Source organism: Bison bison, unplaced genomic scaffold, assembly GCF_000754665.1.
Source record: "Bison bison bison isolate TAMUID 2011002044 unplaced genomic scaffold, Bison_UMD1.0 scf7180017864525, whole genome shotgun sequence".
NCBI lineage: Eukaryota > Metazoa > Chordata > Mammalia > Artiodactyla > Bovidae > Bison > Bison bison.
The window spans coordinates 12,727,222-12,741,184 of NW_011495076.1; the positions used below are offsets into that span (position 1 = coordinate 12,727,222).

General features: G+C 37.7%; 1 protein-coding gene across 1 annotated transcript in view; it reads left to right on the plus strand.

Moving 5' to 3' along the window:
* The first annotated feature begins 3,256 nt into the window (after positions 1-3,256).
* CFTR (cystic fibrosis transmembrane conductance regulator (ATP-binding cassette sub-family C, member 7)) overlaps positions 3,257-13,963 on the plus strand; it is a 216,327-nt gene continuing 205,620 nt past the window's right edge. Inside the window, exon 1 of the mRNA XM_010831223.1 lies at positions 3,257-3,402. Coding sequence (XP_010829525.1) covers positions 3,350-3,402 — 53 coding nt within the window. The 5' untranslated portion in view covers positions 3,257-3,349. The remainder of the gene's footprint in view (positions 3,403-13,963) is intronic.

A 13,963-nucleotide genomic window follows, 5' to 3' on the forward strand; every position in this document is an offset into this window, starting at 1 on the left:
AGTCTTAAAAAGGAAAGAAATCCTGGACCATGGTACAACCTGGAAAAACCTTGAGGACATTATGCTAAGTGAAATAAGCCAGCCACAAAATTCCACTTATATGAAGTAATTAGAGTCAAAATCATAAAAATAAGAAAGTATACCAGTGGTTGCTGGGGCTGGGGGGAAGGGAGAATGGGAGTTATTGTGTAATGGGTATAGAGTTTCAGTTTCACAAGATAAAAATGTGATGGTGGTAGCTGTTGCACAACAATGTGAATGTGTGACCGAACTGTATGTACACTTAAGAATGGCTCAAGATAGCAAATTTTATGTTGTATGTATTTTACAATAAAGAAATCATACAAATGACCACCTAATGTTCTCTACCAAAGATCAGTTCTGCTTAAAATGTCAGGAAATTCTGTGGGGAAAGTATATGTAGTGGTTACATGCTTGGTCTCAGACAGTAGTCAGTTTAGGTTGAAATCTCAGTTTTCTCTGTTACTATTTACTGTGAAACTCGCTTGGGAAATTTTCTAAACTTTTTGTACCCCAGTTTCTTCACCTATAATATATAGATAATGACAAACGTAATATCTCATGAAGGTGTTATCAGGATTAAAAAAGGCAAAGCATTCTGTGTATTTAGCACGGCACCTTATGTATATGGTAAGTGCTTAACAAATGTAAGCTATTACAACATTAAATGCAATTTTGTGAGCTGATATTTGAGCAGCTTGGAGACAAGAGCTTCACTATTTCTTACTACCAATTCTTGACATCTCAAAGACACAATTAGGAATTCAGTCATGACCTTCAGCCATATTTGAACAATTCCCTGGTGCATAAATCTACATTCCCACATTAGGTATGTACCTGTATGCAAGCCTTAAAAGTCATGTCTCAGTTAGTTCATTTGTTCATGTAAGCTAACCATGCTAATGTTCTGAACAATGGTGATGTCTTACTGATGCCAAGAACAAATTTGGGAGGTAAGCTTTTATGATAAATATCTAGGGTCTTCCAATGTACATGTGTGTACACATACTTAAAATGGAATATTATAGTTAGATGTCTTTTATTAAAAGTGTGTTAACTCCAGTAGCTACTTGGTTTTCAGCTTTCTGCTTTCTTGTCTCATTCTTAAACAGGTCTAGCAATTATGACTGCATGAAACTAATGTGAGAGGAAAGACTGGTTACACCAGTGTACGTGATAGTATATAAATACATGAGGGATGATTCGATTAGCAGCAGTATTACCCACTGATAGGAGTGATGGTTTGAAATCAGACATGAGTTTAAATGTTAGCTCTACCATTACAGGCATTTACTTCTCTTTTCTGTTTCCTCTACTGAAAATTGGGGGGAATAACACCTATTTACATGGTTGTGGTAAGATTTCCACGAGATGATGTCTAGCAAACAGTAAGAAATCAAGAAAGAGTCACTAAGTTATTTATTCTTTCTAGAGGAATGAGATTGACAAATATTTGGGGTCTCTGAAGCATAATACTTGGTTAGCTTCTATGATCTTATTTGGAATTTAATTCTTAATCTTTTTATTGTCACTTGTTCTTTGAGAACAAAGAGGAACTGACTACTGCTTCATTTCAAAATGTGTGTATTACATTTGATGGGTTACATTAGCAGTTATAAAGCAAACAGTAGAGTGGGAGTTGGGGAAGTGGATGAAGTGAGTTCAATCACATACCTGGGAAAAGTCAATAATGAAGGCAGAGCCTGAATTTGTATGCCATACTGAAGAGAAGAAAACACAGGTGCAGGATATGAAGCAGGGATTATGAATTAGAAATTGCTTTCTCCTGGTGTTTATGCAGTTTGCCTATCTCTCTGGTGTTATTTTATCTACTGTTAAAGTTTAGGATAACAAAATTTATATGTTTATTAAACCACTTTAAGATTTAAAACATGGTGACATGGAAATGCAAAGGGGAGCTATAAAGACCGGATGAACCCATTTATTAATTTAAATATGTGTTCCTGTCTGTTATTAAGAAGTGCACGATTTCATTTGTACTGTATCTGGGTGACCACAAATCAGCGATAACCAATTCATAAGTAAATGTCCTTGCTTTAGGTGTAGAGGCATTAACTGTAATCAGACCAAAATTTTCACTTCCATTTGAATTTTTCAGTTTAAACTCGGTGTGCCCTTGGTTTTACACAACAGGATTCAGGAATTAAAGGTTTGGCTCTTTAAAAGCCATCAAACAGGCACACGGTCCACGAAGCAAAAACTCGGGGAAGTTCGTGCGCCCACACCTGGGAAAGCTGAGATGCCCTTCAAGAGTTGAAGATGGCGTTTCCGTGAGTCAGGTCAGAGTTAACGCGCTACCTTCGCTTCAAAGACTGGATTCCTTTCAGTGTATTAGTCATGATGTTTTGCTGACCGAGAGTTGGAACTCTGTATGAGGGCGGGTGAGTTTACATTCTGTCCGCTCGTCATCCTCGTAGTTGCTAACACGCACAAAAGACTTCTTAAAAAACGCAAACTGGACTGAAAAAACTTAGGGCAGACAAGGAACAAATCCTGGGCGGGTAGTGGACAAAGCGGTAATTCTCACCTTACAGGAATTGCCTCCACCTGTAGTAAGTACGTCTCCTAAGGGACCACACTTGGCACTCACCTAAGTCTGAGACTAACAAGCTTGGTTCTTCCCTCTGACTCGCAAAGTAAGCGCTAAGGTGAACACAGCTGCCGCTGTTGCGGAACCCTCCGGCTCTCTGAGGCTGCCTTTTGATAACCGGAGGGACAGATTTTCGTTCCCCTTTCAAAATGCACCTTGCAAACGCGACCCGAACGCGGCTAGGATCTCGGGAAAAGGGAGGAGGCAAATGGCTCGGGGGAGTTGGCCTCGGCGTGCCGCGGATCCCGCGGAGCCCGGCGCGCAGAAGGCTCCCCGGGGCACTGACTGCTGCTCCTGCCGGTGGCTCCTTCTGTCCTCGCGCGTCCGAGTCTGGACCTGGAGAGCGGCCGCGACGGTGTCCCCCACCTGCGGGCTGGGCTCGGCCGGATGGTAGGGACGCCGACCTGGAAGGAGCGCGCGCGCGAGGGAGGGAGGCAAGAAGCAAGGAGCGGTCGGGGTGGAGAAAGCCGCTAGAGCGGATTTGAGGCCCGGCCGGGCAGCGCCCAGCTTTTAACCTGGGCAGTGGAGGCGGGGGAAAGGAGCGAAAGGAAAGGGGAGGTGTGTGCGGTAGGGGTGGGTGGGGGGAGTTGGAAGCAAGTGACATCACAGCAGGTCAGAGAAAAAGGGGCGAGCGGCAGGCAGAGAAGAGTAGGGCTTTTGGCACTAGGAGCTCTTGCCCGGCCTGCCCCGGCAGGGACCTCGGTTCCCCCAGAGACCATGCAGAGGTCGCCTCTGGAAAAGGCCAGCGTCGTCTCCAAACTTTTTTTCAGGTGAGAGGGTGTCCAGTTGAGCTTTGGAATCACACGTGCCCAGGAAAGAGGAGGACGCGTGTATGGGTTGGGTTTTGGGGAAAGAGGATTAGTTTTTTTTTTTTTTTAAAAGGTGCCGTATCATTCATTGTTATAGAGGATTTTGTGGAATAAGATAGAAAACATTAGGAAAAGATAATAAACTGAAGCTCATTGTTTGAATAGAGTCTTAGCTTAACACTGAAGTTTTAACTACTTGCAACTGAAAATCATCCTCTCAAGACCCAAATGTGCTGCTGTGCAATTGTTTTCTTGGATTTTTCTAGGAAATAATGTGGATTATAAACTTGTTAGTAACAAATACTTAAATTTGGCCCCTATTTTCCCCCTCTTCATGCCTTGGAAACTTAGAAATCTTGGTTCACCTACAAGTGCCATGCCTGTGTGTGATAGGTGCTCAGTTGACTGAATTTTGAACGTTTTTAGAGGAGAAGTATGAAGTGGGTAGTATGTACTTAAAGTTTTTATTGTTATGATACTGAATATATCTAACAAGTATTTGCCACAATTCCATTATTCTTTATTTTACGAATGAGAGCAAATCCTTTGAAATACCTTAAAAAAAAAAAAGCCAATTCTACAAGCCATACATTTTAAAAGAGGGGTCAGAATTACCATGGAAATGTGAAACCTTGGGAATAGATAGTGAAGTTAAACCCACTGACATTTAATCAATTGTCCTCTTAGCGTACTTTGCCTGTGATGAGCCATAAAGCACAAGTTCATCTTGTGAACTTCATCTAATGAGAATTTAAAAGTTCAGAGTCTTAGGCAAAGTGTAATTAGATGTAGCATTTCATATTTGAAGTGTTCTTTGGATACTGTATCTACTTTATTCCTGTTATACTTGTATGAATGAATGAATAGGTATATTCATATCTCATGGGTTATTACTTAATTCATAAGTAGCCAATGAATCAGCATACTTAGGTATCAGAAAAGCAAAATACATAATAAGTATGCCCATATGTGTATGTGGGGAAGGAACTTGGCTTTCACATCTTTCTAATATTTTATTCTCTGAATGGGCAGCAAGTGCTGAACTCAGGTGCTAAGGAGAGGGCCTAGACCATTGAAGGAGAGCTCCTCCCTGTGGATGGGAGAGAAGGACTTTACACTTTGGAACTGCCTTTGGGGTTTGTGTTTTCTGCGCCTTTTGTTATGTTATTCCATCTATACAAGTGGGATTATCTCTTCTGTTTTCCTGTTATTTATGAAATCAGAATGTTAATTGGCATAAATTGTAGCTATTTTAGTAGAGCTCTTGGAAGAATTTAAAAGCCATTCTGTCTAAAAAATGCAGTTTAAAAAAATCATTTTTCAGAAGACTGCATACCTCATGGCTATGTCTAAATTCTAAGGAACTTTAAATTAGCTCATTGTTGATTTAAGTTAGATCATTGTTGGTCTATCAAAGTATTTTCTGTTTTTAAAACAGATCACCCTATACAGTTTAGTTTTAAAAATGCTCTCAGGTGAATTTGTTAAAAGGTAAATATTATAAAGGCTACTAAATTTGTTAAGAGAATACTCAGTCCTGTTCTTCAAACTACTTTATAAGTTGCTCTAAGAATAGGTATATTTGAAAAAGTTTAGGTCCTACTATTTATAGGAACTGACAATCACCTAAAGCACCAGTGATTATAAACTTCCTTCTGGGTGGTTATTCTGGAAGGGTAAGAAACTTGTTTTCTGCATTGGATTATACAATACTGGAAGGCTTTGGATTCAATTTTTTTTTTCCATTCAGATCCCCAACCTGCTAGTTAGTAGTTCTGTGACCGGAGGCCAAGTCCCTTAACATCTCTGTTTTGTGTTACTTAACCTTGAATACTTGGAGACGGATAGGACTGATGTTAAGTGTGTGAAAGTCCCTTAGTCCTGTCTGACTCTTTGCGACCCAATGAACTGTCGCCTGCCAGGCTCCTCTGTCCATAGAATTCTCCGGACAAGAATACTGGAGTGGGTAGCTGTTCCCTTCTCCAGGGGATCTTCCCAACCCAGGGATTGAACCCAGGTCTCCTGCATTGCAGGTGGATTCTTAACAATCTGAGTCACCAGGGAAGCTTAGTTTATTGAAAAAATGCATGTAAAGTAGTTAGCCTAGTAAATGTTTACTGCTACTATTACTCTTATTAATTATGATATTTTTACATTCTTTACTGTGAACCTTGTTTATATAAATATTCAATTCATCTTTGTTGAAATAAGTTTATGACAATCCACCTGCATATGCAATGAATGGCCTAGATGAGAATTTAGGTAAAAATCTCATCTAACATGGCCTTACCAAGTACACAGGGAAAAAAGTCATATGCTTGTGTAATATGTTGTTATATGTCTTAGAATTTAACTTTTTGAGTATGATCCAGTCAGTTTCAGAGTCATAAAAGAGTACAGCTGTAATGGGCTGTGTTATAGATTATATCAAGCATCTCTTTTATTGTCTGGATTTTGTTACTGAAAAGACTAATAAAGTTTAGGAAAAATTTAAATACTTTTCTTAATTTTGCTTGAGTTTTACATCAAGTATGAAATTTGAAAGACACCCGAAGTGGCATAATGCATAAAATAATAATAATGTTATAGTGTCAGTATTATAAATATAATCCAAAAGATAATTCCACTGCAAAAATTCAAATTATTTGTATCTCAGAGACCAAGTTACATTAACATAAAGCTTTTATGAAATACAAAGGTTTTTTAAACTAGAAGTGATAATATTTGCATAGAATTTATAATTTATATACTAGTGCAATTGATTTACAAATGTTTTCCAAGAGAGATTATGTTTTTCATTTTTGAGCAATTTGTCAAGTTTACACTTTCTAGCAGTATGTTATTCTCTCCCTTCTCCTATGCCCTGATTTTCCCATATTCTCTTTAGATGTTATTGTGTATCAAGCCATGTGTCAGATGACACAATTTGAATTTTGATCGTGGTTTTTATACCAGAAGTCTAGATCTATACTTGAGGAATATACCTGCAGAATCCATGTATACAATGCCACAAATTTCTTACAAGACTGGATTTAGGGACCCCAATAAATTCCACAGATGAATCTCAAATAAGACCAAAAAGTAAACAATGTTAGACTCAAAAAAGTATAAAGATGTTTAATCGTAATTTGTTAAGAGTCAAGGGCTACTTAAGTTTAGGTATTATTCAAAAAGTGTATTGCAAACTTTAAAGACATTTCTTAATGAAGAGAAACATAAGTGCTTTGAGCAACAGAAGATGATTATAATAAATATTTAATCAAAGACCCATAAAGATAACAGTTTTGAAGAGGACCACACCTATTTGCTTATATGAGTTACAGTATATGTTGAAAAAAATCCATCACAACGACTTTATATTTACTTTCTGCAAGGCAAGAGGAAATCTGAAATTATGGCAGAGTCATCAGTATTTTTGCAGTTCATCAGGGGAATTTATAGAAATTTTGCCAAAGGAGACTAGTTGTCCACTCAAACAAGGGCCTGTTCTGTCCTGATCAATACACATATAGTATCTCAGGTTTGCCTCTCAAACAAGGCTTAGACTATCCAAATGTAAAGAAACAGCTGCATGAAACAGAAGGCCAATATGAGATGCACAATTCATATTGAGATGGACAGCTGCTAAGGGACACTTAATACCACAAGTTCATTTAGTCAATCAGTGGGCAAACACCATCCAGTGAAGACAGCCCAGGGTTCCTATACATTCTCTTGACTTTGTCTCTTGTAGGAATACCACTTTGGGGACAGGGACCCCTCCCTCTTGAACAGTGTTGCCTGAACACTGACAAATGCTGACTCCTTACACCAGTCCCTTAAAATTCCTTTCTATCCATCTGTGTTTTGCTAATCATGTTCTTATGATACAGATTTTTAACTTGGGATATGTGTCAATTTTGATTGATTCAACTCTCAAGAGTTCTTGAAGTACCTCTTTTGCATGATATTACTAAAATTATGTTTTATTATATAAAATGTATGTGTATATATGTGTATATATATATAATTTTCTTTTAGTTCGTTTTGCAAGTTTAAAAAATTCATCCTTGGTTATGAAGTGTATTCCAATAGTTTTTATATGTTAGTTCAAATTATTACTTAATTAACTCTCTGGGAAAACTCATAACACATAACATACAGTGTAATGTAATTTTCTATTCCTTGTTAAAGTGAGAAGTGGAATCAGTTTTCTTAACTGCTTCATCAATATTTTATGTTTGGTGTGACGGTCAAAATATCCTCTAGAGACAACTGATACACTGGGGAAATCATGGTTTTTCCCTTTTGTTTCATAGGAAGAAGTAGAACTTAGTGTGATAATATTCAATGCATAAATGTTAAAACTTGTTTAAAAGGCCCTTAAATGATCCTGACTATAAAATGTGTTGTTATTGTCAGTGTCACTTCACAGGAACCTGTAATTTCAGTGATAGAACTACAATATAAATATAGGATTGCAAAACCATCAGGGAAGGGTGTTAACCATTTAGCATGGAGCTGTGTGTTGTTTGGCAAAACTTTGAAAACACCTCTGACTCAGTAGCAATTTTGGCAATTTTGATTCCACTGATTCCAGACACATCTTTGTAGGGCTCTTCCCTGGAGCAAAATCCCTGCGATGCAATGAGACCAAGAAGGGAAAACAGATTATGATAGATGTCTGGTTGTTTGGGGACCCAGACTGAAGGCTTATTTTATATATATGTTAAGTGGGTTATCACGAAACAAAACATTACTATTTCAGGTGCTTCTCTTCAGCTCCTAAGATTTTACCTTGTGGCTGTTTGAAAGTAAAATTAGCCTTACAAAGCGGCTTTGCTATTGAGCCTGAGAGTTTAGGCTTCTTGTAGCAAGAAAACTGTAGAAATTCAATTAACTTGTTTGATGTAAAGAATGAATATATTCTTACAGGGTCCTGAACTATCTGTTTTCACTGCTGTATCCAAGTTACAAGATTTGTCTAGTTTGCTATTCTTTGTGCAGCTCTGTTAGCTTATTACTATCTTTTAACATCAATGACTGTTTCATATTGTAAAGTCCTGGATGTCAGGGCCTTCTATGACTTGTTTAGTAGAGTATTCAGAACATTTCAAGACTCCTGCATGTAGTGGTTCAGTAAATATTTGTGATGCTGATAATTCCATGGTGATCTGTGGAGACTTACAGATATTGTAGATTGCTTACATTCAACAGTTCCTGTAATGGAACATTATTCTGAAAAAGAGATGTCAAAGCAAAGCCAGCAGAACCCTGGACAGATTTTTTAAAATACTTATACTAGCTAATCTATGAAATATTTATTATCTCCCTTTGTAACTAAGCTTTTGCCTTGTGTGAAGACCTGCTTGCTAATACCTTGCTAATGGGATCAAGAAATAGATTTGAACATTTTTGCTAAGTCCTTGTGGTTAGGATTATTAGCCCTCAAACTGGACAACTGGGTTCCGTTATAATCAGAGATTTCTCCCTTAGGTTGCTTCAGAGGACTGAGTCAGAGCAATACTTTCTCTGTAGGTTATGATTCAGGTCAGCTTGGAGGGCGCCTTATTTCATGAATTCACCACCTTTTGTATTCTATGTGAGGCAGTATGAATGTTGAGATGGACAAGGAAGAAATTGGTGCTGTCTTGATGGAATGAGTTCTCTCAAAGCCAGATTTTCAATGGCTTATAGCAGCTGTCCCCTGGACGTTCAATCCAGTCTTAGACTGGTTAAGGAAGCCTTGCTGCAGGAGTGACTAAGTTGACACCTGAAGGAGATCATCCAGATAAAAAGGGTTGGGATGGGTCAGGAAAAATGTGAAAACTGAAGCAGCAGACTATGTGTAAGACTGACAGCAAGATTGAGCATGCACCTTCAAAGGAGTCAAAGAAGTTCCCTATAACAGGAGTCTAAGATGTGTGATAGAGGTTTGTGGGGGTTGGGTCTGAAACTGTGGCAAGGGCCAGATCCAAGGGGCTTGGTGAGCTTTGTCTGGGCATTATCATATTGGAAATGAAAAGCTGTGGATTTTAAGCAGGGAAGTGACATGTCCAGTTCAAATCTGTTGCAAGTTTGCAAAAGAAATCAATTGGGATAGAGGAAAAAAAGATGGATTTGAAAGACATTAGGAGATAAAATCAACAGGTTTGGCAATTGGTTAGATGTGGAAAGTGAAAGAGAAGAATCAAGGATACTGCCTAGATTTGCCGACTTGGGTAGCAGTGGGTGATGGTGCTGCTTACTGAGTGAGGAGATACAGTTGGAGGAGGTGACTCAGAGTGGAGGTGAAGGTCTATGCAGACTCTCAGCTTTCTCTTGAAGATAAAAATGGAAATGATGCATTTGGCTCAAGGCCAAGTAATGTGATTGTGTGAAAACATTGAAGTGATTTAGAGCTTTAGGTAAGAGATATTTGGATTTCTGAGATGATAGTAAGCACTGTAAATACTTCCTTCACAGTGTTCGGTGAAGCCCAGGGTGGTACCTAGGGAAGAATTGCAAGTGCCCACTTTTTAGGCTTCATTGTGATATGGAGTCACCTGAGAGTGTGTCAGAAACAAGCAACTGTATACTAGGGACAGCACCGGTTAAATTCTACCTAGAATTCTCCCACTACCTTACCTTACAAATCCACCCACTCATATATGAAGTGCCCTTACCTCACCCTAACCGCATACCTTTAAATAGTAGTTTTTACACAGCTGATTTCTGTGATCATAGACATTTAAGGAGGTATAAAAATCTGGGGCTTCAGGTATTGTCTGAAGTGATTGAGTAAATAAGAGCACGCCTACTATCATGAACTCGTTTTTTTGGTGTGTTAAAGAAAAACAGTTTTCTGGAATATAATCTGAAAAAAATATATAACTAAAGAAGGTAATACACTGATCATTACCCCAAAAAAGTATTTCAAAATTAAAGAAATATATAATGTAGAATGTGAAAGCCCATGGGTAACACTGTGGCTCTGATATATATTTTAAAGTCTAGTTTGAGGCATAATAACACTATTAAATTTTATTAACCTAAAAAAAAGATTCTCATACAATTATGTACCATTGTTTTATGTTAAAACTTTGAGCTGTTAAAGCACATAGCTTGCTTTCTTAGTGTTGTCTACAGAGGTACAGCAGCCTTCTACCTAACTTCACACCCAGCCCCAACACCTAGTGAAATTTTTAACTGAAGTTGATAACTTCAAAAGGGATCTAAGAGTTTTTCATCTATTACGAGTCAGACCATTCTGTGAAAATTAGGCTTAATAAGTAGCAAAATCCTAGAGGTCCTGACAGCTGGGTTTCCAGAAGATTCAAGGCCAGACACTGAAGCCCAGTATTGGTTATGGGAGAAACAAGAAAATGAAGCCCTGCTGACCGAAATTAGCCATCCTTGTCTAGAGGCAGCATACTGGAGAAACTTTATAGTAAGTGTTCTTTGCATATTTTATTTAAGCATCTCTATGAATTCTGGAAAATAGAGAAACAAAAACAAAGCTGTACTTTTCTCCAGCCAAAATCTATTGTTATACTTTCAATCAGGAATTGGCAAACTTTTTTTGTAAAGGGCCAGATAGCGTATAAATATTTTCAATGTTGACCATGAGCTACATGGTCTCTGCCATTGTAGGAAAGCAGCCATAGACAGGATGCAAACAAATGGTCATGGCTGTGTTCCAATAGAACTTTATGGACCCTGAAATTTGAGTTTCATATAATTTTCACACATCATAAAGTATTTTTCTTTAAAAAAATTCTTTTACAATAAGCTTCAAAATTTGTAGCTTTAAAATTATTTAGTTTAAAATAAAGGTCTAGAAAAAATTTCAAGGCTCATTTGTAATTAACATTAGTGTATTCAGTAATTGAGTAATTTAAAAAGTGAAAAATTTAGACATGCAAAATGGACTTCTCAGAAGAAAGAAATAATAGTTTAGCTATTATTAGATAATTTCTCAGAATAGTTTTGTCATGTAGGAACCTAGTGACCATTTCATCTTTACTTCTCTTTTGCTTATATTTTTCTGATGTATCCTTTAATGTATAGGCTCTACCTTATCCATCTTTTTGTACCCAGCACCTGTCTGACTCCCTGTTGAATAGTAGGTTCTTTAACATATATTTGTTGAATGGGTAAAACTTGACTAATTCAGTTTATTGTGCTTCTAAAATTTAATTTTTGATGGAAATGTAAAAATTGACTTATGAAATTTTTTAAAAACTTCCCATTTGGATTTTCTGAAGATAAAATGTCTAAATTTTTTATTTAGAAATTTAGAAAATTACTAAATAAGGATCATCTCACATAATAAACTTTTCTAAAGTCAACAACATAATTCCTTGACACCAAAACTTGTTTGATGTATTTACAAAATACTTCCTATGAAATGTAAATATAAGATCATCACATTTAGAAATGTGTATTGGATTTAGTCTTTGAAGACAGTCTTTGGATCCCTTGAGGTGTTAACTTGTAACTTGGCAGCCTTTTTGAGCTCTCATACAGGTTTTGCTGATTTAGTAGTTTCTGTTACTGCCAAGGGTAATGACATGCCTCTTGTCTTTCCTGAGTCACAGTCTGCCACTCCAGCCACCCTTAATGCTGAGCACAGTCCGATTCAGATTCTGGGATTAGTAGACATGTATGTTATTGTTAAAAAGCAAGGAGCCACCAAATTTGCTATTAATGAAACTTTGATCAAAGTTTAGTTATTCAGTTGAGAAAGAAGTCTAACTAGAAACAGGATTAAGAAATTCTTTAGGTAAATACTTAGGCTCTTAAAATTAGAACCCTTTCATAAGTATCAGTACTTTCCATAGCTTTAGATAAGTGTGTCTCAAAGTGCCAGTCACCTGTTCAAAAATATATTAAGATCTATCTATAAATAATATATTTTACATTAAATATGCAGATTCCTAGGTACCACTCCGTACCAACTAAATCCAGAATCTTCAGGAGAGGTCAACTATAGTTCCCCGCCCCCCATTTCAGGTGATTCTTTTTGTGTACTAAAAACAGTGTTGTACCAATCTTTGCTACATGGCAAAGTGACTCAGTTATATACATATATACATTCTTTAGTTTTGTATTATTTTCCAGTACTGTTTATCACAGGATTTGAGTGTAGTTCCCTGTGTTGCACATTTAGGATCTTGCTGTTCATCCATTCTAAATGTTATAGTTTGCATCACCCAACTCTAAACTCCCAGTTAGTCCCTCTCCTTCCCTTCTCCCTCTTGGCAACCACAGGTCTGCTGTCTGTGTCTGTGAGTCTGTTTCTGTTTTGTAGATGGGTTCGTTTGTGTCATATTTTAGATTCCACATATTCTGGTGATGTCCATGTATAGAGTCTTCTCTTGTGTTGTTGGAAGACGGTTTTGTTATGACCAGTGCATTTTCTTGGCAAAACTCTATTAGTCTTTGCCCTGCTTCATTCTGTGTTCCAAGGCCAAATTTGCCTGTTACTCCAGGTGTTTCTTGACTTCCTACTTTTGCATTCCAGTCCCCTACACACATGGACATCACCAGATGGTCAACACCGAAATCAAATTGATTATATTATTTGCAGCCAAAGATGGAGAAGCTGTATACAGTCAGCAAAGACCAGGAGCTGACTGTGGCTCAGACCATGAACTCCTTATTGCCAAATTCAGACTTAAATTGAAGAAAGTAGGGAAAACCACTAGACCATTCAGATATGACCTAAATCAAATCCCTTATGATTATACAGTGGAAATGAGAAATAGAGTTAAGGGCCTAGATCTGATAGATAGAGTGCCTGATGAACTATGGAGTGAGGTTCGTGACATTGTACAGGAGACAGGGATCAAGATCATTCCCATGGAAAAGAAATGCAAAAAAGCAAAATGGCTGTCTGGGGAGGCCTTACAAATAGCTGTGAAAAGAAGAGAAGCGAAAAGCAAAGGAGAAAAGGAAAGATATAAGCATCTGAATGCAGAGTTCCAAAGAATAGCAAGAAGAGATAAGAAAGCCTTCTTCAGCGATCAGTGCAAAGAAATAGAGGAAAACAACAGAATGGGAAAGACTAGGGATCTCTTCAAGAAAATCAGAGATACCAAAGGAACATTTCATGCAAAGATGGGCTCGATAAAGGACAGAAACGGTATGGACCTAACAGAAGCAGAAGATATTAAGAAGAGGTGGCAGGAATACACAGAAGAACTGTACAAAAAAGATCTTCATGACCCAGGTAATCACGATGGTGTGATCACTGACCTAGAGCCAGACATCCTGGAATGTGAAGTCAAGTGGGCCTTAGAAAGCATCACTACAAACAAAGCTAGTGGAGGTGATGGAATTCCAGTTGAGCTATTCCAAATCCTAAAAAATGATGCTATGAAAGTGTTGCACTCAATATGCCAGCACATTTGGAAAACTCAGCAGTGGCCACAGGACTGGAAAAGATCAGTTTTCATTCCAATCCCAAAGAAAGGCAATGCCAAAGAATGCTCAAACTACCACACAATTGCACTCATCTCACACGCTAGTAAAGTAATGCTCAAAATTTAAGACCAGGCTT